Source organism: Triticum dicoccoides, chromosome 7A (assembly GCF_002162155.2).
Source record: "Triticum dicoccoides isolate Atlit2015 ecotype Zavitan chromosome 7A, WEW_v2.0, whole genome shotgun sequence".
Lineage (NCBI taxonomy): Eukaryota > Viridiplantae > Streptophyta > Magnoliopsida > Poales > Poaceae > Triticum > Triticum dicoccoides.
The window spans coordinates 737,667,939-737,695,210 of record NC_041392.1 but is presented as its reverse complement, the minus strand read 5'-3'; the positions used below and the strand labels follow the sequence as shown (position 1 = coordinate 737,695,210).

At 45.3% G+C, this 27,272-nt stretch overlaps 3 protein-coding genes across 3 annotated transcripts; all 3 read left to right on the top strand.

Annotated features, from left to right (window-relative positions):
• The first annotated feature begins 15,971 nt into the window (after nucleotides 1–15,971).
• On the top strand, nucleotides 15,972–20,102 carry LOC119334139. Its single transcript, XM_037606772.1, has 4 exons — nucleotides 15,972–15,977; nucleotides 16,492–16,774; nucleotides 16,856–17,012; nucleotides 17,093–20,102. Exons 1-4 carry the CDS (start codon nucleotides 15,972–15,974, stop codon nucleotides 17,442–17,444), a joined length of 798 nt encoding a protein of 265 aa, XP_037462669.1. The 3' UTR covers nucleotides 17,445–20,102.
• Nucleotides 17,765–22,356, top strand: LOC119334138 (NEP1-interacting protein 1-like). The gene is made up of 6 exons (XM_037606771.1): nucleotides 17,765–17,875; nucleotides 20,122–20,433; nucleotides 20,741–20,824; nucleotides 20,962–21,132; nucleotides 21,522–21,605; nucleotides 22,252–22,356. Exons 1-6 carry the CDS (start codon nucleotides 17,765–17,767, stop codon nucleotides 22,303–22,305), a joined length of 816 nt encoding a protein of 271 aa, XP_037462668.1. The 3' UTR covers nucleotides 22,306–22,356.
• Nucleotides 22,357–24,166: 1,810 nt separating this feature from the next.
• LOC119330579 lies at nucleotides 24,167–25,756 on the top strand. Its single transcript, XM_037603691.1, has 2 exons — nucleotides 24,167–25,236; nucleotides 25,498–25,756. The coding sequence occupies exons 1-2, from the start codon at nucleotides 24,195–24,197 to the stop codon at nucleotides 25,506–25,508; spliced, it is 1,053 nt and encodes a 350-aa protein (XP_037459588.1). The 5' UTR covers nucleotides 24,167–24,194; the 3' UTR covers nucleotides 25,509–25,756.
• Nucleotides 25,757–27,272: the final 1,516 nt, after the last annotated feature.

Genomic DNA, 27,272 nt, shown 5'->3' with positions numbered 1-27,272 from the left:
ACACACCCTTGTCAACCTATGAGGTTCGATAGTAACTCGATCTGAAGCTCCATGATCATCATCATTAGCTTTCTCTTCAACTAAGGCAGGGGCCACAGAAACATTTTTCCTGTGCTGCACTACTCTCTGGTTGAAGTAAAGGTTCAACAACCTTATCAAGTTCTATCTTCCTCCCACTCAATTCTTTCGAGAGAAACTTTTCCTCGAGAAAGGACCCGATTCTAGAAACAATCCCTATTGCTTTCGGATCTGAGACAGGAGGTATACCCAACTATTTTGGGTACTCTATGAAGATGCATTTATCCGCTTTTGGTTCGAGCTTATCAGCCTGAAACTTTTTCACATAAGCGTTGCAGCCCCAAACTTTTAAGAAATGACAGCTTAGGTTTCTCTAAACCATAGTTCATACGGTGTCATCTCATCGAAATTACGTGGTGCCCTATTTAAAGTGAATGTGGTTGTCTCTAATGCCTAACCCATAAACTATCGTGGTAATTCGATAAGAGACATCATGGTATGCATCATATCCAATAGGGTGCAATTATGATGTTCGGACACACCATCACACTATGGTGTTCCAGGCTGTATTAGTTGTGAAACAATTTCCACAATGTCTTAACTGTATGCAAAACTCGTAATTCAGATATTCATCTCTATGATCATATCATAGATATTTTATCCTCTTGTCACGACGATCTTTCAACTTCACCCTGAAATTACTTGAACCTTTCAATAATTCAGACTCGTGATTCATCAAGTAAATATACTCAACATCTACTCAAATCATCCGTGAAGTAAGAACATAACGATATCCACTACATGTCTCAGCACTCATTGGACTGCACACATCAAGATGTATTACTTCCAACAAGTTGCTTTCTTGTTCCATCTTACTGAAAACGAGGCCTTTCAGTCATCTTGCTCATGTGGTATGATTTGCATGTCTCAAGTGATTCAAAATCAAGTGAGTCCAAAGATCCATCAACATGGAGCTTCTTCATGCGTTTTATACCATTGTGACTAAAATTGCAGTGCCACAAGTATGTGGTAATATCATTACTATCTTATATCTTTTGGCATGAACATGTGTATCACTACGATCGGGATTCAATAAACCATTTATTTCAGGTGCAAGACCATTGAAGGTATTATTGAAATAAACAGAGTAACCATTATTCTCCTTAAATGAATAACCATATTGCGATGAACATAATCTAATCATGTCCATGCTCAACGCAAACACCAAATAACAATTATTTAGGTTTAACACCAATCCCGATGGTAGACGGAGCGTGCGATGTTTGATCACATCAACCTTGGAGACTCTTCCAACACCTATCGCCGTCTCACCTTTGGCTAGTCTCCGTTTATTCTGTAGCCTTTTATTTCGAGTTACTAACACTTAGCAACCGAACCAGTATCTAATACCCTACTGCTACTGGGAGTACTAGTAAAGTACACATTTGATATAATGTATGTCCAATACATACTTCTGTCAACCTTGCCAGCCTTCTCATCTACCAAGTATCTAGGGTGGTTCTGCTTCAGTGTCCGTTCCCCTTATTACAGAAGCACTTAGTCTCGGGCTTGGGTTCAACTTTGGGTTTCTTCACTAGAGCAGCAACTGATTTGTTGTTTCATGAAGTATCCCTTTCTTGCCCTTTCCCTTCTTGAAACTAGTGGTTTTACTAACCATCAACAATTGATGCTCCTATTTGATTTCTACTTTCGCGGTGTCGCGAATAGCTCAAGGATCATATCTATCCCTGATATGTTATAGTTCATCACGAAGCTCTAGTAGCTTGGTGACAGTGACTTTGGAGAACCATCACTATCTCATCTGGAAGATTAACTCCCACTCGATTTAAGCGATTGTAGCACTCATACAATCTGAGCACATGCTCAACGATTGAGCTTTTCTCCTTAGTATGCAGGCTTAGGAAACTTGTCAGAGGTCTCATACCTCTTGACGTGGGCACTATCCTGAAATCCCAATTTCAGTCCTTGGAACATCTCATATGTTCTGCGATGTTTCAAAAACGTCTTTGGTGCCTCAATTCTAAACCATTTAGCATTACGCACTGAACTATCATGTAGTCATCAAAACGTGTATGTCAGATGTTCGCAACATCCACAACCGACGCTTGAGGTTCAGCTCACTGAGCGGTGCATTAAGGACATAATCCTTCTACGCAGCAATGAGGACAATCTTCAGTTTACGGATCCAGTCCGCATAATTGCTACTATCAACTTTCAACTAAGTTTTCTCTAGGAACGTATCTAAAACAGTAGAACTAAAGCGTAAGCTACGACATAATTTGCAAAGTCCTTTTGACTATGTTCATGATAATTGAGTTCATCTGATTATTTCATGAACTCCCACTCAGATAGACATCCCTCTAGTCATCTAAGTGATACATGACCCGAATCAACTAGGCCGTGTCCGATCATCACGTGAGACGGACTAGTCATCATCGGTGAACATCTCATGTTGATCGCATCTTCTATACGACTCATGTTCGACCTTTCGGTCCTCCGTGTTCCGAGGCCATGTCTATACATGCTAGGCTCGTCAAGTCAACCTAAGTGTTTCGCATGTGTTCCGAGGCCATGTCTGTACATGCTAGGCTCGTCAACACCCGTTGTATCCGAACGTAAGAATCTATCACACCCGATCATCACGTGGTGCTTCGAAATGACGAACCTTCGCAACGGTGCATAGTTAGGGAGAACACTTTTCTTGAAATTTTAGTGAGGGATCATCTTATTTAAGCTACCGTCGTTCTAAGCAAATAAGATGTAAAACATGATAAACATCACATGCAATCAAATAGTGACATGATATGGCCAATATCATTTTGCTCCTTTTGATCTCCATCTTCGGGGCTCCATGATCATCATCGTCACCGGCATGACACCATGATCTCCATCATCGTGTCTTCGTGAAGTTGTCTCGCCAACTATTACTTCTACTACTATGGCTAACGGTTAGCAATAAAGTAAAGTAATTACATGACGTTTATGTTGACATGCAGGTCATAAATAAATTAAGACAACTCCTATGGCTCCTGCCGGTTGTCATATTCAACGACATGCAAGTCGTGATTCCTATTACAAGAACATGATCATATCATACATCACATATATCATTCATCACATCCTTTGGCCATATCAAATCACAAAACACTTGCTGCAAAAACAAGTTAGACGTCCTCTAATTGTTGTTGCAAGTTTTTACGTGGCTGCTATAGGTTGCTAGCAAGAACGTTTCTTACCTACGCCAAAACCACAACGTGAATTGCCAATTTCTATTTACCCTTCATAAGGACCCTGTTCATCGAATCCGATCCGACTAAAGTGGGAGAGACAGACACCCGCCAGCCACCTTATGCAACTAGTGCATGTCAGTCGGTGGAACTGGTCTCACGTAAGCGTATGTGTAAGGTTGGTCCGGGCCGCTTCATCCCACAATGCCGACGAATCAAGATAAGACTAGTAACGGCAAGTAAATTGACAATATCGACGCCCACAACTGCTTTGTGTTCTACTCGTGCATAGAAACTACGCATAGACCTAGCTCATGATGCCACTGTTGGGGATCGTAGCAGAAATTCAAAATTTTCTACGCAACACCAAGATCAATCTATGGAGTAATCTAGCAACGAGGGAAGGAGAGTGCATCTACATACCCTTGTAGATCGCTAAGCGGAAGCATTCAAGTGAACGGGGTTGATGGAGTCGTACTCGCCATGATCCAAATCACCGATGATCCTAGTGCCGAACGGACGGCACCTCCGTGTTCAACACACATGAAGCCCGGTGACGTCTCCCATGCCTTGATCCAGCAAGGGGAGAAGGAGAGGTTGGGGAAGACTCCGTCCAGCAGCAGCACGACGGCGTGGTGGTGGTGGAGGAGCGCGGAACTCTAGCAGGGCTTCGCCAAGCACTACGAGAGACGAGGAGGGAGAGAGGTAGGGTTGCGCCTTGGGAGAGTTCATCTCGTGTCTTGGGCAGCCCCAAAACCTCCACTATATATAGGGGCAAGGGGGAGGGGGAGGCGCCCTAGGGTTTCCCCTAGGGGGGGGCGGCCAGGGCAGATGGGATCTCCCCCTTGGGTGACTTGGCCCCCAAGCCAGGAGGTGGGAACCCTAGATGGGGCGCCCCAAACCCCCTGGTCACGTGGGAATAGGTGAGGGGGCGCACAGCCCCTTAGTGGGCTGGTTTTCCCCCTTCCCTTGGCCCATGAAGCCCCCCAACACTTGTCGGGGCTCCCGAAACACCTTTCGGTCATGCTGGTCATCACCCGGTACCTCCGGAACACTCCCGGACTCCAAAACCCTTCGTCCAATATATCAGTCTTTACCTCCGGACCATTCCGGAACTCCTCGTAACGTCCGGGATCTCATCCGGGACTCCGAACAACATTCGGTAACCACGTACATACTTTCCCTATAACCCTAGCGTCATCGAACCTTAAGTGTGTAGACCCTACGGGTTCGGGAATCATGCAGACATGACCGAGACATCTCTCTGGTCAATAACCAACAGCGGGATCTGGATACCCATGTTGGCTCCCACATGTTCCACGATGATCTCATCAGATGAACCACGATGTCAAGGATTCAGTCAATCCCGTATACAATTCCCTTTGTCCAGCGATATTGTACTTGCCTGAGATTCGATTGTCGGTATCTGATACCTTGTTCAATCTTGTTACCGGCAAGTCTCTTTACTCGTTCTGTAACACATCATCCCGTGATCAACTCCTTGATCACATTGCGCATATGATGATGTCCTACCGAGTGGGCCCAGAGATACCTCTCCGTCACACGGAGTGACAAATCCCAGTCTCGATTCGTGCCAACCCAACAGACACTTTCGGAGATACCCGTAGTGTACCTTTATAGCCACCCAGTTACGTTGTGACGTTTGGCACACCCAAAGCATTCCTACGGTATCCGGGAGTTGCACAATCTCATGGTCTAAGGAAATGATACTTGGCATTAGAAAAGCTTTAGCATACGAACTACACGATCTTTGTGCTAGGCTTAGGATTGGGTCTTGTCCATCACATGATTCTCCTAATGATGTGATCCCATTATCAACGACATCCAATGTCCATGGTCAGTAAACCGTAACCATCTATTGATCAACGAGCTAGTCAACTAGAGGCTTACTAGGGACATGGTGTTGTCTATGTATCCATACATGTATCTGAGTTTCCTATCCATACAATTATAGCATGGATAATAAACGATTATCATGAACAAGGAAATATAATAATAACTTATTTGTTATTGCCTCTAGAGCATATTTCCAACAACTAGTTCACAAGCAAACGCTCAAATCTATCAAGAGCTATCCTTGTCTCCAATCATCTTCGTGATCTCGGCTAGGGCGGTCTTCGCAGCTTCAACGGGTGTTCGTGTAGTCTCGACGGTTGCTCGTGCTCTCTGAGTGGCTGCTCGCGCAAGATGGTAAGATGCTGCATTTCTGTCGGCGTATGTTTCAACACTCTCGATGGCTAGTAGATTGCTCTCCGCATAGGAGAGCGCGACCACCATGTAATGAGCCACCCCCGAGACGGAGTCTACAACTGTAGGAGTCAGAACGACGCGTCTTGGCTTCTCCATCTAATTCGCATTAAAAACCTTGACATTTAGATAAACCGCAATTTAATTGAAAGCAACTATATAACAAGATAAAACTATGCATGGCAACAGTCGATGTCTTGTACGAAAAAGATCGGCATGACATTTGCTAGTAATTCGTCATATTGAGTGCCAAAAGTTTGATGAAAGGAACTTAATCAACATTTCACAAAACGTTGGCACTCCTTATGAACACCTGCATCATGAATGACTACTACAAACTTTTACTTGTACATAATTTGGTACAACCAAAAAATCTACATCTACAATAAACACTATCTAATAACTAGTATAACTATCTCTAGTACTTACTTTTTGTACTATAAGAACAACTACGCTCTATGGACACAAATATGATCTACGATCTATGAAAAAATCCTAGCCCCAGCCTACCCTGACCCCTAACCCTAGTCCAATGTGGGTGCGGACGCGTCCGTGGGTGTGGGTGGCGGCCGTAGTCGCGCATGTGTGTGGCGGCCGCGGCTGCGGGTGGCGAGGAGGAGGGTCGGAAAGGGAGACGGGATCGGCGAGGGCTTACCGGCCGATGTGGAGGAAGAGGAAGGCGGGGCAGAGGGAGAGGGCCGCAATTAGTACGGCGAGGCCGAGGCGGCACCGCACGACGAGGAGGAGGACGAGGCCGGCGGCGGCACCGCACGACGAGGAGGAGGACGAGGCCGACGGCGGCAACGGGCGGCGAGGAAGAGGCGATAGTGGCGACAAGAGCGAGATGGGGGAGATTGAGTGAGAGTGAAGTGGGGGAGGAGGGGGCGCGCGTGCACATAGAGTTCTTGTAGTGTGATGGGCACGCCGGAAGACCAAACGCTGGTACTTTTGGGTGGCGAGCGGAACTATTTGAGTTGAATTTGGATAGACCACAGCTAACATATGTGTGGCGGGCACAACTAACTTCTGGATATTTTTTTGGCATCGGTTGCAAGCATTTATCTGTGGCGGGCATCTGATCGGTGCTACTTGTAAGCTGCGTTGTGATTTTCTCGAAGAGGAGAGAATGAAATAGTACATCAGAGATAAGTATTTACCTTAGTTAAGAACCAAGGTTAACAATCCAGTAGGAGAACCACATAAAACCTCGCTAACAGTACCTGTACACACAAAAGCAAATATTTGCACCCAACGCGATCAAGGGGGTTGTCAATCCCCTCGGCGATTATTTGCAAGGATCAAATCTCGTAGTGGGAGATAAATATAGAATAAAAACACAAAATAAAATAACGGTAATAAAATTGCAGTAAGGTATTTTTAGATTTTGTATATGATAAAGGTAGGCCCGAAGGGCATAGTTTTCATTAGAGGCTTCTCACTCGAACAAAAAGCGTATGGTGGGTAAACAAATTACTGTTGGACAATTGATCGAAAAGTGCATAGTTACAATGATATTCAAGGCAATGATTGTGTATATAGGCATCACGTCTGAGACAAGTAGATTGACTCCTGCCTGTATCTACTACTATTACTCCACCCATCGACTGCTGTCCAGCATGCATCTAGAGTATTAAGTCATAAAAACAGAGTAATGTCTTAAGCAAGATAACGTGATGTAGCCAAAGTAAATCCAAGCAATATGAATAACCCCATTGTTTTATCCTTAATGACAACAATACAAATACGTGTCCTTTTCTCTCTCTGTCACTCGCATAGAGCACCTCAAGATCGAACCCATCACAAAGCACCTCTCTCGTTGCAAGATAAATCAATCTAGTTGGCCAAACCAAATAGATAGATCGGAGAGAAATACAAAGCTATAACAACCATGCATAAAAGAATTCAGAAAAGACTCAAATATTTCTCATGAATAATATGATCATAAACCCACAATTCATCGGATCCCAACAAACACACCACAAAAAATAATTACATCGAATAGATCTCCAAGAATATTGAGGAGAACATTGTATTGAAGATCAGAGAGAGAGAGAGCAGAAGCCATCTGGCCACAAGCTATGGACCCGCAGGTTTGTGGTAAACTACTCACACATCGTCGGAAGGGCAACAAGGTTGGTGTAGAGGCCTCCATGATTGATTCCCCTCTGGCAGAGTAGCGGAGAAGGCCTCCAGATGGGATCGCGAAAGAACAGAGACTTACGGCGGCGGAAAAAGTGTTTCAGGTGGCTCTCTGATGTATTAGGAATATTTGAGAATTTATAGAAGCAGAATTAGGTTAGGAGGTGCCACGAGGGGCCCACAAGCCTGGGGGGCGCCCCCTTGAGGCCCGCCTCTCGAGCTTGTCGCTCCATAGTGACCCCTCTGGCCTTCTCCCGAAACTTCTAGGGTCCCTTTGGTCCAGAAAAAAATAATCCAAAGTTTTTTTTTCTCCATTTAAATTATGTTTGATAATAATTTTCTGAAAAGCCAAAAACAAGCAAAGAAAACAACAACTTTCACTGGGCGCTAGGTTAATAGGTCAGTCTTGAAAAATGATATAAATTGCATATAAAATATCCATGATTGATACTATAATAAATTGGAACAATAAAAAATTATAGACACGTTGGAGACGTATCAATCGGCCTGCCACTGCTGCTTTGCAGACCAGTGGTGGGTGGAAATTACGGCCCGCCACTGCTAGCGTTCATCATGCGGGCACATCCAGAAGCGGTTACGTGTGGCGGGTTCGAACACCTGTCCGCCACTACTACGTATATTCCTCTGGCGGGCAGATAGGTACCCACGACTGCTACTTATCCTAACTAGCAGCGTCGAGTGCCTGGCCGAGCCCGCAACACATTTAAAGGCCACCTATAAGCCTTTTCCTAGTTGTGCAAGGGTGTAGTGGTTCTCCCCCATGGTGTGCCCATGAGCATATTTATGATGAGGTAGAAGTGTCATCTTCGTAGAATAGTTTTATTGGACTCAGGCTAGCCCGCCCTGAGAAATCGACACGATCAACCAGGAAAACTCCATAGTGTGGGTAAAGTATGCAACCTCTACAATGTGTAAAATATATTCCAGTAGCCACATATGCTCGGCCATGGACACAACCCGGTATAAGTCACACTATTTTGGTCTTTGACGATATGAAGGAAAAACATGTTTTGATAATAAGGGGAATATTGCTTGAGATATGCGATATGAAATATGTGATGGCCTGGAGAGGCCATGAGGATATTCAGTTATGGTGGTCTGGAGAGTGTAGGATCGAAAATCGACTACATAGGGGTGGATAGGAGACTTAAATTTACAAAATCTCTCGACACAACACAGTGGAATAAGTACTCTCTATAGAACCAAGTAGGGAATTGACTTAGATTAAAATGTAAAACGAGCTAATGAGAGATATCTATTTGGACAGATGTGAGGAGGATAAGTAAGTAGAATCAGAGGAATATCATGTGAACATACAAACATATCATGTTAAGTATAGTGAGACAGAATATGGAATCTAACATGGCGTTGGATCAAGATAAATGCAATTCAATTGTGAAGAACTGAACTCAAAGAACAATCACAACAAAGGAATAACTCAATAAAACACAAGTACAAACCTACTACTACACTCAAGGGGATATTAAGTATTGCATCCAGAACAGGCAAGAAAAATTCCTATGAACCAAGTTTACATCCAAGTCTCCAGAATGAGTATGAATTAAGTGTGAGTCTTGTTCCACCAGGTCATTTCCCAATCTACCCATAGGCTTGAGCATGGTTGTGTTTGGAATCGAATTGTCCGTCCAAACAGAGATAGTTGAGCCATCATCCACACGCATTATGAGCCCAACATCCAAAGCAACTCGTCCTACCACTATAGCCTTTCGAAGAGCTTGGAGGATCTGTAGCTTACAAGAAATCCGTGTGCGAGAAATTTTTGCCCTTGAGAACCCTAGAGCAGAGAGAGCCCAGGTTGGTAAGTAACCGACATCCATGATTTCCAAGCATCACAAGGTTAAATTGTTTAAAGTCCAGAAAACCCATGCCACCAACAAATTTTGCTGTAGCTAGATTCTCCCATGAGATCCAATGAAGAGATCTTTTGTCTAGATAAATGACCCAGCAATTTGGCCATACAAGAAGTAATACTCTTGCATACCTTTTTAGTTAAGTTGAAGCAACTCATGTTGTACTTAGGGATTACCCAAATGACTGATTTCAATAGGACTTCTCTCCCCACACAAGCTAGGTTCCTTTATGAGCAACCTTGATTTCTTCCATGAACTTCCTTTAATATATGGTAAAAATTCCACTTGTAATTTTTTCGATCGTCATTGGTAATCCCAAATAACGTGCATGGAACACTTACACCTTAATTCCCAGAGTTCCTTTTACAGAAACTCGAAGGGGCTCCTCAAAATTTGTAATAAAGAAAAGTGAACTATTTGAATGATTAACATCTGGGCCCAAACAATTGGCATGGATTTGAAGAATGTCATCCAATCTATTTGCACTCTAGATTTTTACGACAGTGAATATCAAGCTATAATCCGCAATTTATAAGTGATTCACCTATGGTGCATGAATACTCACCTAAAATCTGTCAACATATGATCCCCCATAATGATTTAACAGGGAAGTAAGACCTTGAGCACATAAGAGAAAAATATGTGGTGACATGGGATCTCCCAAACATAGGCCCCGAGGCAGAGTAAAAGAAGACAACATCTCTCCATTCACATTGACAATAAACCGTATTGAATTGGTACACTTCATAATTAGCCTCATGAATCTTTATGTGAATCTCAGTTTATGCAAGATAGCCTCCAGATAATCACTTGACCTTGCCATATGCCTTAAGCATATCCAATTTGATAGCACATAAAACACCTTGGCTTTTCTTCTTCTTCTTAAGGGTATGAATACACTCATATGCTACGAGAACTTTACCAGTTATCAAACAGTCGTGTACAGAAGTTCTTTATACCTCTCCAATAATTCATTCAACATACCTCAAACCGGTTAACAATAGTTTTGGCACCTATCTTATGGAGTACTAGATGCCATTGGACAAAACTCAGAAATCTTCTATGGGTTGCGTACCTTAGTTAGTATAATTGTCGTGTCATTGAGTCGCATAGGTAGCTCTCCACCATTCATAAATACAGAACGACAGCCACCCTATCACAACCAAGAATACCCAAGTGCTATTGATAAAAGCCCACCATAAAACCATCCACTTTTGGGCTTTCGAAGGGGCCTAATCAAAAGCACTCATGTCACTTCCTCGGCTACCAAATCCTTGTTCAGCAATTCATTCATAGCTTCCATAACTAATGGAGGAACAACGTATAATTCATTCATTGGCATTTACCCTTGGGACTGATACAAGTCATGATAGAATGAAATGATCTCCCCTTCTAGTGAGTTGATTAACTCCTTTTCTATGGGACGCTTGAGGCTAAATTTTTTAGTGTTACAATCTCCCTCATGCAGCCAGAACACACGCAAACACTCCTTCAGACAAAACCTCCTCTCGCCTCAGTGCTTCAAGCATATGTGACGCAACAACAGTTTGTTCCTTCGATGGTCCACGTCTCACCGAGGCAACTCCCAACAGTTTGAGTCTTGCCTGTAGTTTTTTTTACTTCTTCGACAGGTCATTGAACTTGTGTGCCCCTCAAGAGCCCAACCTCTCTTGAACTGACAACAAGGCCTCGACGATGCCCTGCAAGGCTTTCTGACTAGCACCCACATGCCAAATACTTTGTACAAAAGTATCATATTGCGCGTGGGACTGCTAGACATTTTCATAACAGAAAGAACAAGCTGGGTTGGGCCTTACATTCACTAATTGTTTTTAGCTCTGCCAAAATAAAGCAATGATCAGATTCTACAGAGTTGATGTGTTTAAGATTGGAGTATTCGAGAAATGCTACGAATGGAAACATTTTGCTACAACTTGATCCAGTCTACCCCTTGCATTAGCATCTCCGTGTTGCCTATTATCCTATGTGAAGGGAATGCCCTTCCAACTGAGCCTCCGAGGGGAGAAATTGTTAAAAGCTTCTCTAAAGGCTCGCATTTGCTCTTTCAACCTAGAATTTGCGCCTAAGTGCTCCTCAACGTCTGTGCCTCATTAAAGTCACCCATGCAAAGTCAAGATTCATGTTTGAGTGCAAATAGAGTGTGCAAGAAGCGCGAACAAGTGGTGTCTATTTTCAACCCTTAGTTCTTTGTAAACCCCTGTGTAGTACCAAGTTCGGAGTCCATCGACCTCCTACTTGACTACAACATCAATGTGGGAACATGTGAAATTCTAGAGCTCAACTGAAACAACATCGGACCAAAACAAGCCAATCCCACCACTAGGCCCATTGCTATCAACAGAAAAACATCCAAAAAAACAATAAACAATTTCAAATTCTCCACAAATTTCTCCCTTATCTTGGTCTCCATGATGAAGAGAAGGGTGAGGCCTTTCCGCTTCACAATTTTCTGAAGCTCATGAACTGCCGCGGAGTTCCCAAACACCCGACGATTCCGCTTAAGCAACTCATTATTGATGACAGGGCTGCATTGCAGCTGCTGCCGAATTTTTTGATGAGGGTAGAGTTGGTTTCTTCTTCTTTGGGTACCTTTGAACTTCATGCCCATCGTGCTGAGCCCCAACATGGTCTGCTACATGGGTGTCGACGCCCTCTAAGTTAGCACCACCACCCCCTCTGGATATGTCTGAAGTGGCAATTCGACCCTTCTATACACTTTTAGCTGCCGAGGTCCCCCCTTGCGCTTGTTCATTGACTCTTCTTCTGAGTGGACGCCGCCTTTGAATTGACACCATTTTGGAGGCTCGCTGGCTTGGCCTCTCGCCTATTCTGTTGTGAACTCCGCTGGCTGCGTGATGTTTTTCCCCAAAAACTCGCTTTCCTCCATTCATTCGCGCCCTTAAACCTGTTTTTCAACGGAAGATCAATACGGGAGTTGCCTCCTCCTCTGTAATGTCCAGCTTCCCCATTGCCTCCTCCAACTTTGCTACTGCTGAGCTGGACAAGCTAGCGTTCTTTGTGACAATGCGAGAGGAGGACCGAGCGATCCCTTGCCCTTCGATCCAACGCGCCCCAGTCGAGATCAGCGAGCGCCAGTGAGTCCCATGAGCTCTAGCATTAGCTGCTATCTCATGTGCCGCCACGTTGCACTCTCTTTCAATTCTACTCACCATGCACAAACTGAACTCCCGCATTAGAGTCTTTGCTTCTTCATTAGTAGCCCACCACTTACTGTTGTTTCTTTCTTTTGCATTCACAACCACAACGACGGCAGCACAATCTGATTCCACCTGTACCTGAACCTTGTTTATATCTCGCAAACACTTGAGGCCCAACAGCAGAGCGTTTGCTTCAGCTTCCTCTACATCAATACACATATGAAAGTGGCCGCCTACAAATAAAAGAACTCAACCAGTGCTATCCCTGGCGACTGCCCCTGCCCACGCTTGAAGGAAAAATGCCCTAGAGGCAATAATAAAGTTATTATTTATTTCCTTATATCATGATAAATGTTTATTATTCATGCTAGAATTGTATTAACCGGAAACATAATACATGTGTGAATACATAGACAAACAGAGTGTCACTAGTATGTCTCTACTTGACTAGCTCGTTAAATCAAAGATGGTTATGTTTCCTAACCATAAACAAAGAGTTGTTATTTGATTAACGAGATCACATTATTAGGTGAATGATCTGATTGACATGACCCATTCCATTAGCTTAGCACCCGATCGTTTATTATGTTGCTATTGCTTTCTTCATGACTTATACATGTTCCTATGACTATGAGATTATGCAACTCCCGTTTGCCGGAGGAACACTTTGTGTGCTACCAAACGTCACAACGTAAATGGGTGATTATAAAGGTGCTCTACAGGTGTCTCCAAAGGTACATGTTGGGTTGGCGTATTTCGAGATTAGGATTTGTCACTCCGATTGTCGGAGAGGTATCTCTGGGCCCTCTCGGTAATGCACATCACATAAGCCTTGCAAGCATTGCAACTAATGAGTTAGTTGCGAGATGATGCATTACAGAACGAGTAAAGAGACTTGCCAGTAACGAGATTCAACTAGGTATTGGATACCGACGATCGAATCTCGGGCAAGTAACATACCGATGACTAAGGGAACAACGTATGTTGTTATGCGGTCTGACCGATAAAGATCTTCGTAGAATATGTAGGAGCCAATATGGGCATCCAGGTCCCGCTGTTGGTTATTGACCGGAGATTTGTCTCAGTCATGTCTACATTGTTCTCGAACCGTAGGGTCCGCACGCTTAACGCTACGATGACAGTTATTATGAGTTTATGCATTTTGATGTACCGAAGTTAGTTCAGAGTCCCGGATGTGATCACGGACATGACGAGGAGTCTCGAAATGGTCGAGACATAAAGATTGATATATTGGACGACTATATTCGGACACCGGAAGTGTTCCGGAGAAGTTTCGGATAAAACCGGAGCACCGGGGGGTTACCGGAACCCCCCGGGGGTTAATGGGCCTCATGGGCCTAAAGTGGAGAAGAGGAAGGGGCTGCCAGGGCAGGCCGCGCGCCCCCTCTCCCCCTAGTCCGAATTGGACAAGGAGGGAGGGGCGGCGCCCCCCCCCCCCTTTTCCTTCTCTTCTTCCACCTCTCCTACTTGGACAAGGAAAGGGAGGGGAGTCCTACTCCCGGTAGGAGTAGGACTCCTCCTGCGCGCCTCCTCTAGGGCCGGCCGCACCCCCCTTGGATCCTTTATATACGGAGGCAGGGGGCACCCTAGAACACACAAGTTGATCTTCGTGATCGTTCCTTAGCCGTGTACGGTGCCCCCTTCCACCATATTCCACCTCGGTCATATCGTTGCAGTGCTTAGGCGAAGCCCTGCGTCGGTAGAACATCATCATTGTCACCACGCCGTTGTGCTGATAGAACTCATCCCCGAAGCTTTGCTGGATCGGAGCCCGGGGAGCGTCATCGAGCTGTACGTGTGCTAAGAACTCGGAGGTGCCGGAGTAACGGTGCTTGGATCGGTCGGATCGGAAAGACGTACGACTACTTCCTCTACGTTGTGTCAACGCTTCCGTTTCGGTCTACGAGGGTACATAGACAACACTCTCCCCTCTCGTTGTTATGCATCACCATAATCTTGTGTGCGTAGGAAATTTTTTGAAATTACTACGTTCCCCAACAACGCTGATCCCAAAGCAGATACAAAGGAGGCATCAACATTTAGCTTAACACACTCGCCTTGGGGTCTATACCAGGCCACATGCCATATTCTCGTTGTTTTTTTAGGTTTTTTGTTTTGTTTTACTTTATTTATATTTCCAGATATTTTATATTACAAAATACTTTACATAAAACATTTCAAAAAATGTGAATCATGCATTTGGAAAATGTTTAATGTGTATAGAAAAAATATTGACCATGTATTAAAAAAAGATGAATTTTTTTATCATGCATATAAATTTTTTAATCAACCATTTGAAAAAATGTTGAACAAGTATTTGAAAAATGATAAGTGTGTATAGAAATAAATTTCACCATGTATAAAAAATGATGAATTTTTTATCATATATATATAAATGTTAATTAAGGATTTGAAAAAAATGTTGAGCAAGTATTTGAAAGATGTTAAATGCTTATAGAAAAAAATATTAACCAATTATTAAAAAATGATGAAATAATTGGATCATGTATATAAAAATGTTAATCAAGTATTTAAAAAATGATGAGTAAGTATTTGAAAACTATCGATCAAACATTTGAAAAATGTTAAATGTGTACAGAAAAAATATTGACCATATATTTTAAAAATGTTGAAGAATTTTAGCTGCTGAGGTCCTCCCTTGCGCTTGTTCATTGATTCTTCTTCGGAGCGGACGTCACCTCCGAATTGACACCTCTCGTCTACTATGCCATGAACTCTGCTGGTCGCCCGAAGATTTCTCCCCAAAACACGCTTTCCTCCGTTCATCCGCCCTCTTAAACCATTTTTTGAACAAAAGATTTCCATCATCATCTCTAGCACCCGATGTTGGACATACTAAATCTGAATGTCCCAAACGACCACATCGAAAACAGAAGTGGGGAAGTTACTCATATTGTATATCATACCAATCCTTGTCGTTTCTCAGTGTCAAATAAAAAATAATACATATCCTCAAGGGTTTTTACACATCAATTGTGACTCTAACCACCCACCAGATGAATTGGCACAACTTTTGCTTCCTTATCAATTTGCTAGGCGATTGAAAGACCCCAAGTGCCGTTCCTCATATTATAAGGAAGAATAATCACTCTTGCCCAAATCTGAAGTTTATCAAATTTGAGTTTATGATGGGGGCATGCATTCTTCAAATTTCTCCAGGATCACCGCGTGCTTGCTCCCGTGCCATGACGGTCCTTCCCAAACCGTGTCCATGTCACACAGGATTTCGAATTCAGCGACAGGCATGTTCTCTCCTAGCGGACGAAAAACAAGACCTTCAGGGTCTCCCAAGACGGGCAGAGGGCACGGAGATCGTCTATATACGGGACAAATTACGGTACAAAATCTTCCCTTCCACCAGCCAATTATGTTTTGCTCCGGTCCGTACATCGTCCATCAATAAGGGAGTTGCCTCCTCCTCTGTAACGTCCAACTTCTCCATCGCCTCCGCCATCTTCACTATCATTCGAAGGAAAGTTGGGTAAGCTACAGTAACCTGACTTTCCTCCACTCGTAGCCCATGAACAATGCTCATTTCAACTTTGAAAAGACCAATTTCAATTTCTAAAATACCAATTTCAATTTGAGAAGACTCATTTTAATTCATTTAAAAAAAATTAATTTCACCTTTTTCAAAATAACTCAATTTCAATTCATAAGCTCCCTGACTTCCCTTCACTTTTTTACACAAGAAGAACATTGTAGCATGTTAGAGGATCGGGCTCCCTCACCTTTGTCCCCTTTCCCCACCCACACGGCGCCGCGGCTGACCTCCACCTTGCTGGCTGGCCGCCGTCTCTCTGCGCGCCCAGCTCCAGCCCCCGCCCCCGCCCCCGCCTTGCCTCTCCGCGCTCTCCCTGGCCACCGCGCCGTCCACGCCGACTCGCCCCACGACGACCACCGCGCCGTCGCTCCCCCCTCATCTTGAATGCCGGCGTGGTGGCGCGCCACCGGGAGCTGCGCCTCCAGCCACCAAGATGGTCACCCGGTTTGCTGCTCTTCCCCCTCGGCACTGAAGATTTGCTTCCCTGTCTCCCCCCGTTGATCCTCGAGTACCAATTATTTGCAGGATCGATTCACCTCCAGCGAGAAGCCGGGAAGCAGGGGAGCGCCACCCACCACGCAGCAGCAGCAGCAGCAGCAGATGAATTTCCACTTAGGATTAGTCGGGCTGGATTTCAACAAGCCACTACTCCAATTTTATTAAGCCAGTACCCCAATTCCAAGTATATCTTCTTGTGCTTCCCAGAATTTATTTCGCAATTGCTGGGAATTTATGAGCTTATTCTTCATGTTTTTTCTTCAGGATGATCCAGTATACTGAAAAACACCAAGTGGAAATTGCATGGCTGTTTGACTTAGCATGCCCGGATGTTGCCAAGAGGCAAGGATTGTTCGAAGCAACACCAACACATTTTATTCTTCATGACATGCACATACATGCCAACATGCCTGATTACCAACGCTACTGCATCACCATTGCTTCAGTGTGTAGCCTCATCTCTGAGTACGAGGTGATCCACACCTATTGTTTACTTGACATTATTGGTCACAGGTCTTTGTTGGCTGCTTTCTTGGCATTGCCGTGGGATCCTGGACAGCAAACAAATGCTGGTACCAAATACCTCTCAGTTGTTCATGGACTTCAGTTGAGTTGAAAGCCTGGTCTCCATCGTCGCGGCATGTTCCTGGTCAACATTACATGTGGCTGATGATTTGGGGGATAACTGACGACAGACCTATTACTGCATGTTCGGTTATGCTACAGACCACTGAATTTTGTTCCACAGAAGTGAGCTCATGGAAGATATCTGGTTTCAATATCATTATCAGTATCCAAGCTGACTACTGCTATGCGTGCTCTGTTCCTGACAATACATATCTGCAATCCATGGCCGAGTGCTCTCCTGCTGAGATATGCTGACTTGGGTTCCAGGTGACAGTGTATGGATTCCTGTTGCATATGTTGTTGTTACCGATGGCGTATGGACCGTCAAGTGCTTCTGGGTGTTCCTCGTTGTTCCACAGGCATTTCAGTTCCTTGCTTATGTTGCCATATGGAGATCCTGCAGTGTGGAGTTTTGTCAAGGCAAGTTGTCAGGGGATCCAGGCATCTGGGCCCTTCTCTATTTCTTCGGACTTTTCACTCAAGCTGAAGTATATAATAGGAAGGAGGAATGTTGTAGCTCCAACCTACTATCACGGCCACTGCCTCAACCATGCTCTGACAACGTCTCTGTCAACCAACACTATTACCTCAATGCTTTCTGTGACCAAGTGAACATCAGCGACGACTACTTCCTTGAGCAAGTCGGCGTCGTTTGCTACCTCAACCTCGCCAAGTTCCGCCTCAACTACGGCACCCACCGGCCACCGCCACCTTGGCGAAGTCATGAAGCACCAAGTACCATGGGATCCCTTTGGTTTCCACATTGAGTCGGCTTGAGTGCAAGCCGAAATTTAAGGAAGAGGGAATGTCAGTGGCCTCACTCTCTGTAGCTGGGCCGTACAGAAGGGCGCCTCTTGGGCCCGGGCCTGCCAGCAAACTACTACATGAGATGAGTACAAATAGAACAGAAAGGCATCTGAAGACGGGGACAAACGGAAGGGCTTCGGCCTCAGCTTGGCGTGGTGTCGTCTTCTCCGCTTTCCCGTTCCTGTACTGCTCGTCTTCCTCCCCTATCCCCTCCATGAATTCCATTAGTTAGCTTCCAATTCCTCCATCAATGGCTTGCAACCTTTGAATCATAGCTGGATTGTTAACATTTACCCTGATTCTTCAGTTCAGTTAAGTTGAGACACCCAATTCCTCTGTCCCTCATCTGAAATCTCTTCTTCAGTTAAGTTGAGACACCCAATTCATCTGTCCCTCTTCTTAAATCTCTTCTTCAGTTAAGTTGAGACACCCAATTCCTCTGTCCCTCATCTGAAATCAATTCTTCAGTTAGCTTGAGACAGAGTTGTTTGCTTCCCCCGTCCCGCAACGGCAGCCGCAACATCAGGTTCAACAGTATCATCAGTTTCGCATAATTTCTTGAAAAAAAAAATCTGTTGCCATTTCCTCAATCTGCTTCTTTTCCTGAACCAAGTTCCCCTCTGCATCTTTTCGTTTCCCTGATCTTATTTTTCCTCTGTCGACATGCGGCTTTTCGTTGAAAATACATATGGTGATTTGTTCCCCCTCTCTGATAGTAGTGACTCGAGCGCGTTGGCGCCATAGCATCTTCTCTTCTCTGTACAGATATTCATCCAACTCATTTGAGCTCTGAATCAGACTTGTGCCTTAGCTTCTGAGTTCTGAACTCTGAACCAGGTTTTTTTTTCTACTTCAGTTCAGTTTAGTTGGGACACCCAATTCCTCTGCTCCTCGTCTGAACTTTCTTCTTCAGTTAACTTGAGACAGAGACCGATAGAGATCGAATTTCCCGCAGCGGCAACCGCAACCGCTACCGCAGCCGCCTCTGAAGGAAAGAGGGCTTGCTGAGCCTCCCCTGTTGTGGCGTCTCCCCTGTTCCTCCCTTCAAATACCCCCCCTCCCGCCCCAACCAACAAACGCAACGGCCCCAACCAACAAACGCAATCCCCCTCCCACCGTCGCAAGAAATCCGAGGCAACTCACCCCGTCCCAAGAAATTCTAGCCAAGAAACCGGAAGCAATCTCTGTCCGCCTCCAATGGCCCAAGACGGGCAGAGGGCACGGAGATCGTCTATATACGGGACAAATTACGGTACAAAATCTTCCCTTCCACCAGCCAATTATGTTTTGCTCCGATCCGTACATCGTCCATCAATAAAGGAGTTGCCTCCTCCTCTGTAACGTCCAACTTCTCCATCGCCTCCGCCATCTTCACTATCACCGAGCTGGACGAGCCAGCCTTCTTCGAGCCAATGCGGGAGGAGGGCCGATCCATCCCTTGCCCTTCGATCTAGCGCTCCCCTGTCGAGATCAGCGAGCGCCGATGAGTCCCCTCGATTCTCTAACATTCGGAGGAAAGTCGGGTAAGCTACAGTAACCTGACTTTCCTCCACTCTTAGCCCATGAACAATGCTCATTTCAACTTTGAAAAGACCAATTTCAATTTTTAAAATATCAATTTCAATTTTAGAAGACTCATTTTAATTTAATTAAAAAAAACTCATTTCACCTTTTTCAAAAAAAGTCAATTTCAATTCATAAGCTCCCTTGACTTGGCTCATTTCACTTTTTTACACAAGAAGAACACTGTAGCATGTTAGAGGATCGGGCTCCCTCACCTTGTCCCCTTTCCCCACCCCACACGGCGCCGCGGCTGACCTCCACCTTGCTGGCTGGCCGCCGTCTCTCTGCCCGCCCAGCTCCAGCCCTCGCCCCCGCCCCCGCCACCGCCCCCGCCTTGCCTCTCGGCGTTCTCCCTGGCCACCGCGCCGTCCACGACGACCACCGCGCCGTCGCTCCCCCCCTCATCTGTGTGTGTGTGTTCTTGTGCAGCCGGGCTGTTCCTGGGAGCCGTCACCGGCGGGCTGATCGGCCTCGCCACGGAGAGCGGCCTCTTCCGTGGCACTGGAATCGGCGCCATCACCGGCGCGCTGGTGTCCATCGAGGTCGTCGACTCCTCCATCCGCCTCTGGCGCTCCCGCCGGTCCGGGATCTGGAGCATCTTGTACGTGGTAAGCACATAGTAGATGCTTGATTCAGTCCTTAGTTGGCAGCAAGTAGCTAGGAGCAGGCCATCATCTTTGCAACTGACACGCTTGCTTGCTTGCCTGCACTTCCTTTGTCTGTTAATGTATCAGCGCGTGTTGCTTAACTTACATGGACTAATTTGCAAGTGACTTGGGGGCGTACACAACTGACTGAGATTGCAACCTGAACAATGAACATACCTTCTGATGCTTCATAACCTTGGTTAACTTGGCTGAAGCTTTCTGGTCTGTTTGAGCCTAATGCAAATCTCTTAACTACTGGGCAATGCAGCTTAATGTGATCTACAGCCTCCTCACCGGCAGGCTCGTCCGCGAGAAGGTCGATCCAGCCGTGCACCGGGTGGTCTGGAGCCAGGTTAGTTGATCATCTGCAATTCTGCATCATACATCACATGCATGGTTTGATCCAAAGCTGCTGTCTGAATTGAAATCAGTGACTACATGCTGTTGCACTTATCTGACAATATCATGCATGTTTCTCTGGCCATACAGATGAACGCAGTGGACTCATCGCAGTTCAGGGAGGCCCCTGATCTTTTCGACATCGAGGGAACCAACGGCATGCCGAGTGCGTGCATCGACAAGCTGCCCGAGATCAGGATCACCGAGGAGTACAACCAGAATGCCGTCGGTCACGTCTCTAGATGCTCTGTTTGCCTGCAGGTCTGAAAACCACACATTATCTCAGAAATCACTATCCCCTAGAACTTCGAATTCTCTCCTTAATTGGTCTACAACTACTTCGTCGCTGTATAATTGCACTAATCCCCTCTGTGTTCAGAGAAGCACAGGCGCGCCGCTTATCTTCAGAAAGGTAGAGTGATGGCTTATGCAGCATCTGTTCAGATTATGGGAAAAAGAAATTTACTGACCCAACTGTGTTGCTTTCTGACCAATTATGTTCAGCAATCACATACTGTAGACCATTGCGGTGCTTATATTGACATTCTTTCATGATTTATCTGTACTGAGTCATCATGCTGGTTAACTTGGCTGACGCTTTCTGGTCTGGTTGAGCCTAATGGAAATCTCTTAACTACTGGGCAATGCAGCTTAATGTGATCTACAGCCTCCTCACCGGCAGGCTCGTCCACGAGAAGGTCGATCCAGCCGTGCAGCGGGTGGTCTGGAGCCAGGTTAGTTGATCATCTGCAGTTCTGCATCATACATCACATGCATGGTTTGATCCAAAGCTGCTGTCTGAAATCAGTCACTACATGCTGTTGCACTTATTACAAAACAGTAAAACAGAGCTAGCTAGGAGCCACCATAGCGATTCAATGCTTTGAGCCGTCCGATCACATTGTTGCACGGTCCAGATCTTTTAGTTGTCCGACCGAGCGTCACTGCATCATTTTCACAGTGCATCAAACCTGCGTTACCGGCCTGCCAAACATAAAAGGGCTGCCAAGGCGTCATGTCGTTAAACGGGCCGGGAAACAGCCCAATCGTCGGGTCACTTCTCTTCTGGTCTCGACTGAGGAAAAGAAGAACATTCACCCTCCGTCGTGGTTCGTCTGCCCCCGGCGGCGACATTACGATGTCCAAGTCCAAGCAACTGTTTTTCCCAACCTCCCCTTTGTCCTTCCGCTTCAATCTAAATATAATACTTTCACGGCATCCATGGCTCTTGCGTTGATCCCTTCTATTTCAAGTAATGGCGGCTTGGGATGGTTTAGGCACATCTTCGACTTCCCCTCCTCACTCTGCCTGCATATTGACCTCTCATATTCTTTTTGTGCTTCTTTGAGGAAGTTGATGGGGGTTAAACTACTGATGCAGACAATTAGCAGGAGTTTGATCTGTTTGGGCAGGAGACTGACATGCCTGACCTGAAAATGCACACATGGCATCTGGGCGGGTGCGGGTTAGCATATTTGCGTGCACCTTATCACCTCCTTTTCTCAGTTGAGCGCGTTGTTAACTTTCTGACTGGTTGTTGATTACAAGCGGCCTGTTTAACACTGCTTTCTTTATACTCCTTCTGTATATTTTTATAAGACGTTTTAGGTCACAACTTTTACCTAAACGTCTTATAAAAATGTACAGAGGCAGTATGTGTTATAGTACAGGAGTAGCACAGTCCAGCCAGCGTAACTGATGTGGAACCCGTCTCGCGTGAGGTTCAAATTACATGGTTTTTAATCCGTGTTTTGTAGCAGCAAAAGAGAATATGCAGCATGCTCTTTCTGAAGAAGTTGATTGTACAACTGAAGCCCATTTACGGACTCACTGGCGATTGATCACTTATGTTACAAAGGTCAGACTGTCAGAGTTGGCATGGTGGCAGAACGTTTTCATTAAACTGTAGGCATTGCTAAATGATCATAGGTTCATCTCCAATATACAACTACTTGGTCGCTGTATAATTGCACTAATCCCCTCTGTGTTCAGAGAAGCACAGGCGCGCCGCTTATCTTCAGAAAGGTAGAGTGATGGCTTATGCAGCATCTGTTCAGATTATGGGAAAAAGAAATTTAGTGACCCAACTGTGTTGCTTTCTGACCAATTATGTTCAGCAATCACATACTGTATGTGATTCAACCATATCGATGACGGCGCGGTGCGCAACCGCCTTCGGAGCCCATGATTCAGACCGTGTGTGCTGCCCGACTTTTGCATCAAAAAGGTTCAGCAACACATCTGGTTCAAGAGTATCATCAGTTTCGTATAATTTTCTTGAAAAAATTCTGTTGCCATTTCCGCAATCTTCTTCTTTTCCTGAACCCAATCCCCTCTGCATCTTTTAGTTTGCCTAATCTTATTTTTCCTTTGTCGACATGTTGCTTTTCGTTGAAAATACATATGGTGATTTGTTCCCCCTCTCTGATAGTAGTGACTCGAGAGCGTTGACGCCATAGCATCTTCTCTTCTCCGTACAGATATTTCATCCAACTCCTTTGAGCATTTCTGGATTAGCTCATCTCGCAGGCGTCCGACAAATCATCCAGTCGCTGCCTTAGCTTCTGAACTTTGAACCAGACTTCTGCCTTAACCTCTGAACTCTGAACCAGGGGGGTTTTACCCTGATTCTTCAGTTCAGTTTAGTTGGGACACCCAATTCCTAGTTTTGCTAACAGGTGTGCTGCTAGATTGACCGAATAGCAGAGCTAGAGAAGCACAGGCGTGCTGCCTGCATCTTGAAATCTTCAATAGGCACCGCATACCTTGACAGGTCTGGTTCTTCGCGATTCATGGCCTGCTCCAGCAGCATTGCATCGGTCTCGACGACAACCCGGATGGCGCCCGGCTGCACTGCTAAATTGAATGCTTGAAACATATAGCCTCTAGTTCAGTACACCTGTGCTTCTCTGAACTCTGCCTTAACCTCTGAACTCTGAACCAGGGGTTTTTTACCATGATCCTTCAGTTCAGTTTAGTTGAGACACCCAATTCCTCTGTCCATGATCTGAAATCTCTCCTTCAGTTAAGTTGAGACACCCAATTCCTCTGCCCCTGATCTGAAATCTCTTCTTCAGTTAAGTTGAGACACCCAATTCCTCTGCCCCCCGTATGAAATTTCTTCTTCAGTTAAGTTGAGACACCCAATTCCTCTGTCCCTCATCTGAAATTTCTTCTTCAGTTAGACACAGAGATTGAATTTCTTTGCTTCCCTCCCGCAACCGCAACCGCAACCGCCTCCCTCCTCCTCCCCCCTTCAAATACCCGCTCCGCCGGGCCGCCCAAACCCACGGCAACCAAACCAACCCGACCCGATCAAGAAAATGGAGGGAAGCGACGAAGAGAGTCAGGCGCCCGCCGCTCCAGCCCCCCTGCCGCTGCCGCCTCCAGGGCCCCTGCCGCCGCCGGCGACGGACGAGGGCCACCTTGAGCTCCTCGGGGTGCTCCGCCTTCGGGTGAGGGGTCTCGCCCCATGGATGCTGCCCCCGTACTTCCTCTTCAACGTGGACATCTACAACTACCATCCGCGAGAGCTTCTTGCGGCATACCCGTCTGCGACCGCCGCGGATCGGAGCTCGGCGCTGTACTTCGTCAATCTCGTCCGCCGCAAGACTGCAACGGACTCGAGAAAGAAGAGAGGCGTCCCCGGGGGCACCTGGAAATCCGAGCGGTCCCCGCTGCCGCTCGTCTCGGAGGCCATCCAGGGAGCCCGGCAGATGTTCTCGTTCACGGTGTTGGACGCGAAGGGCGAGGAAATCCGGCAAGGCTACATAATGCAGGAGCTCACCCTTGCCGGGGACGAAGGCAAGCTCGACGGCGGCGCCGACATGGCCGTATCCAAGATATACCCGAGCCCCCGCGGCGACAAGGCCAAGGGGAAGGCCAAAGCCGTCCCCGCGTCGTCAAGAAAGAAGCGGAAGGCCCTCGAGGCGTCCGCCGCCGCCTCCTTCTCCTCCGCACCGGCTCTCCGGCTCGGGATCTCCAGTCCGGCCCCTCCTCTCCGCCTGGGGGCCTCGACCTCCTCGGCGCCTCCTCTCGCCGAGGGCGCCGCTTCGACCTCCTCCGCGCCTCATCTCGGCCAGGGCGCCGCGTCGACCTCCTCCGCGTCTCATCTCGGGCAGGGCGCCGCGTCGACCTCCTCCGCGTCTCATCTTGGGCAGGGCGCCGCGTCTCATCTCGGGCAGGCCGCTGCTCCGAGCCACGCCAGGCGGTTACTCATTCTGGAGCTAGATGGTTTTTCGCCGGTGGGGGAAGATTTCTTGCCTCAGAACATTTTGAGGGCTTCGGAGGTGATTGGTAGAAGAAGGGTGCCTGTTGACTGCGACGACGTTGTTCTGCTGCAGAAGAAGAAGAAGCTACCAGCAGGTCAGGACTGTTCGTGTATCATATTCAAATAGATGATATGTGACTTCATGGGCTGAAATTCTTGAAACAGAGATAACATTTTTGTTTGATCTGTGATGTGGCTCATTAGCAATTTCCTTCCATTTTTTGGTTAGTTTTCTGGTTAGCGTGATAGATTTCATCAACAAGAAGTAATGTGATCTGAGCTTATTTTGCTATGAAAAGTGAGGCTTTTGAGATGACGATGGTAGTATTTGATTCCCTTGTATGTTGCTGTAACAGGTTGCTGTTAAGATTTTGGATCCTGACGTGCTGAGTTCAAGAAGAATGCAGTAAAGCAGCTCAAGTTGACCACTCCCATTCTGGTGCTGGAGAGGGAAAATTTTGTTTGTAGATAGATAGAGTAGGTGGGAATCCCTGTGTCCCTGGATTGGCTTGTCATATGTGGTCAGGATACTTCCTCTTTTGATTTGTTCAAATGTTATGCGGGATATACAATTGACTGATTTGAGTAACGTCGAAGGGAATCTCTGAATGTGTATATCCTGATTGCTTCATGTCTGGATTTTTTCTGCAGCATAAATTTTGTTTCCAATACTGGGCATCCTCTCTGATGTGTCCAAATGTTATACGGGCACTATAATTGACTGATTTGAGTAATGAGTCGAAGGGGATTGGTTCATGTGCATATACTAACTGTTCCATGCCTTACGTTAATAAGAAAAAAAATTAACCCTGTTTATTTATTTTAGATTGCAATGTGCCATCCAGTGGCACCATCTGTAAGTAGCCCTTCTCAGTTTATCTTGTTACAGATCTTGATGTCTATACAACAATACAGGGCCATCCCTAACTCTCTTGCTGCTTTACCGAAAGGGGTGCTGTAGTCACTGAAATACCATCCACACTCGCCCAAATCAATGAAGTTACTAAAATTTTACAATGATATGTCTTCTTACATACTCGCAGTGAACAAATTATAAAAATCAGGTACCAGCTGGTCAACGAAATAACTCAATGAATTTCAGAATGATGTTTGACAGTTGGTGCAGTGTAACTCTAAACGTTTTTATAAATTTTTCTTTTCTTAACTTCTCACACATGCAGCAACGTTAAGGCATGTGCAAGTTTGTGTTTCTAAAGTGAGCCATATACATGTTTTACTGCTATAATCATGGTGGCTCACTTCCTTCCTTTGCTGAAATTCAAGTATTAATAATTTCTCTACACTCTTCTCTGTGTAAGCCATTTTTCCTATTTCGGTAATGTGCCATATATAGGTGGGATGAGCACTACAAAGACAAGCCCTACTCTAAGCAAGTGAAACCACTGTTTTCTGCTCTGTATACTACCATCTTGAGGAAATGGCCTCTGCCTTTCAAAATGGTGATGTTACAAAACACCTGCTACAAATAGTGTAGTTTCACATGAACTCTTCATTCTGAATTTATTGTGTTCGCCATCGTAAGTTGAAAATTCATTCACCTGTAGTGGGTACACAGACCGTGAGCTGAGTTGTCCGAAGCAAAGTGTGGATGGACCAATACGTACCAACGATGGAAATATACATGAAAATTATTGTTGCATCAGTGCTTATTTATTTGCAATGGCACACATGCACAAAAGCATGTGCGATATACAAGAATCCACAAACAAAAAATATTCATGCCAACTAAAAAAATCACTTTTATGTTCATATATTTTAAAAAACATTTATGTAAGTGTTTATTTACTTTTAAAAAAGTTTCTACAATTATAAAATTTGTGCAGGCATTTTTAGAAAAACTCATGTAATGTAAAGTAGTGTTACTTTTATAGGAATGTTCGTGTATTTCCATAAAATTATCACGTATTTTTTATAAATATTTGATGCATTTTTAATAGTATAAAATTACATTTAGTTTTACAAAAAAATATATGCAAACATGTTTAAAAAATTACAAGAACTTTTCTAAAAAAAGATACAAACACTTGTTAAAGTTAATGAAAAAAATCACTTTTTTTGGCAGTTACATAAATTTGATAAATTTAAAATAATTTCCCAAATATATATGTGT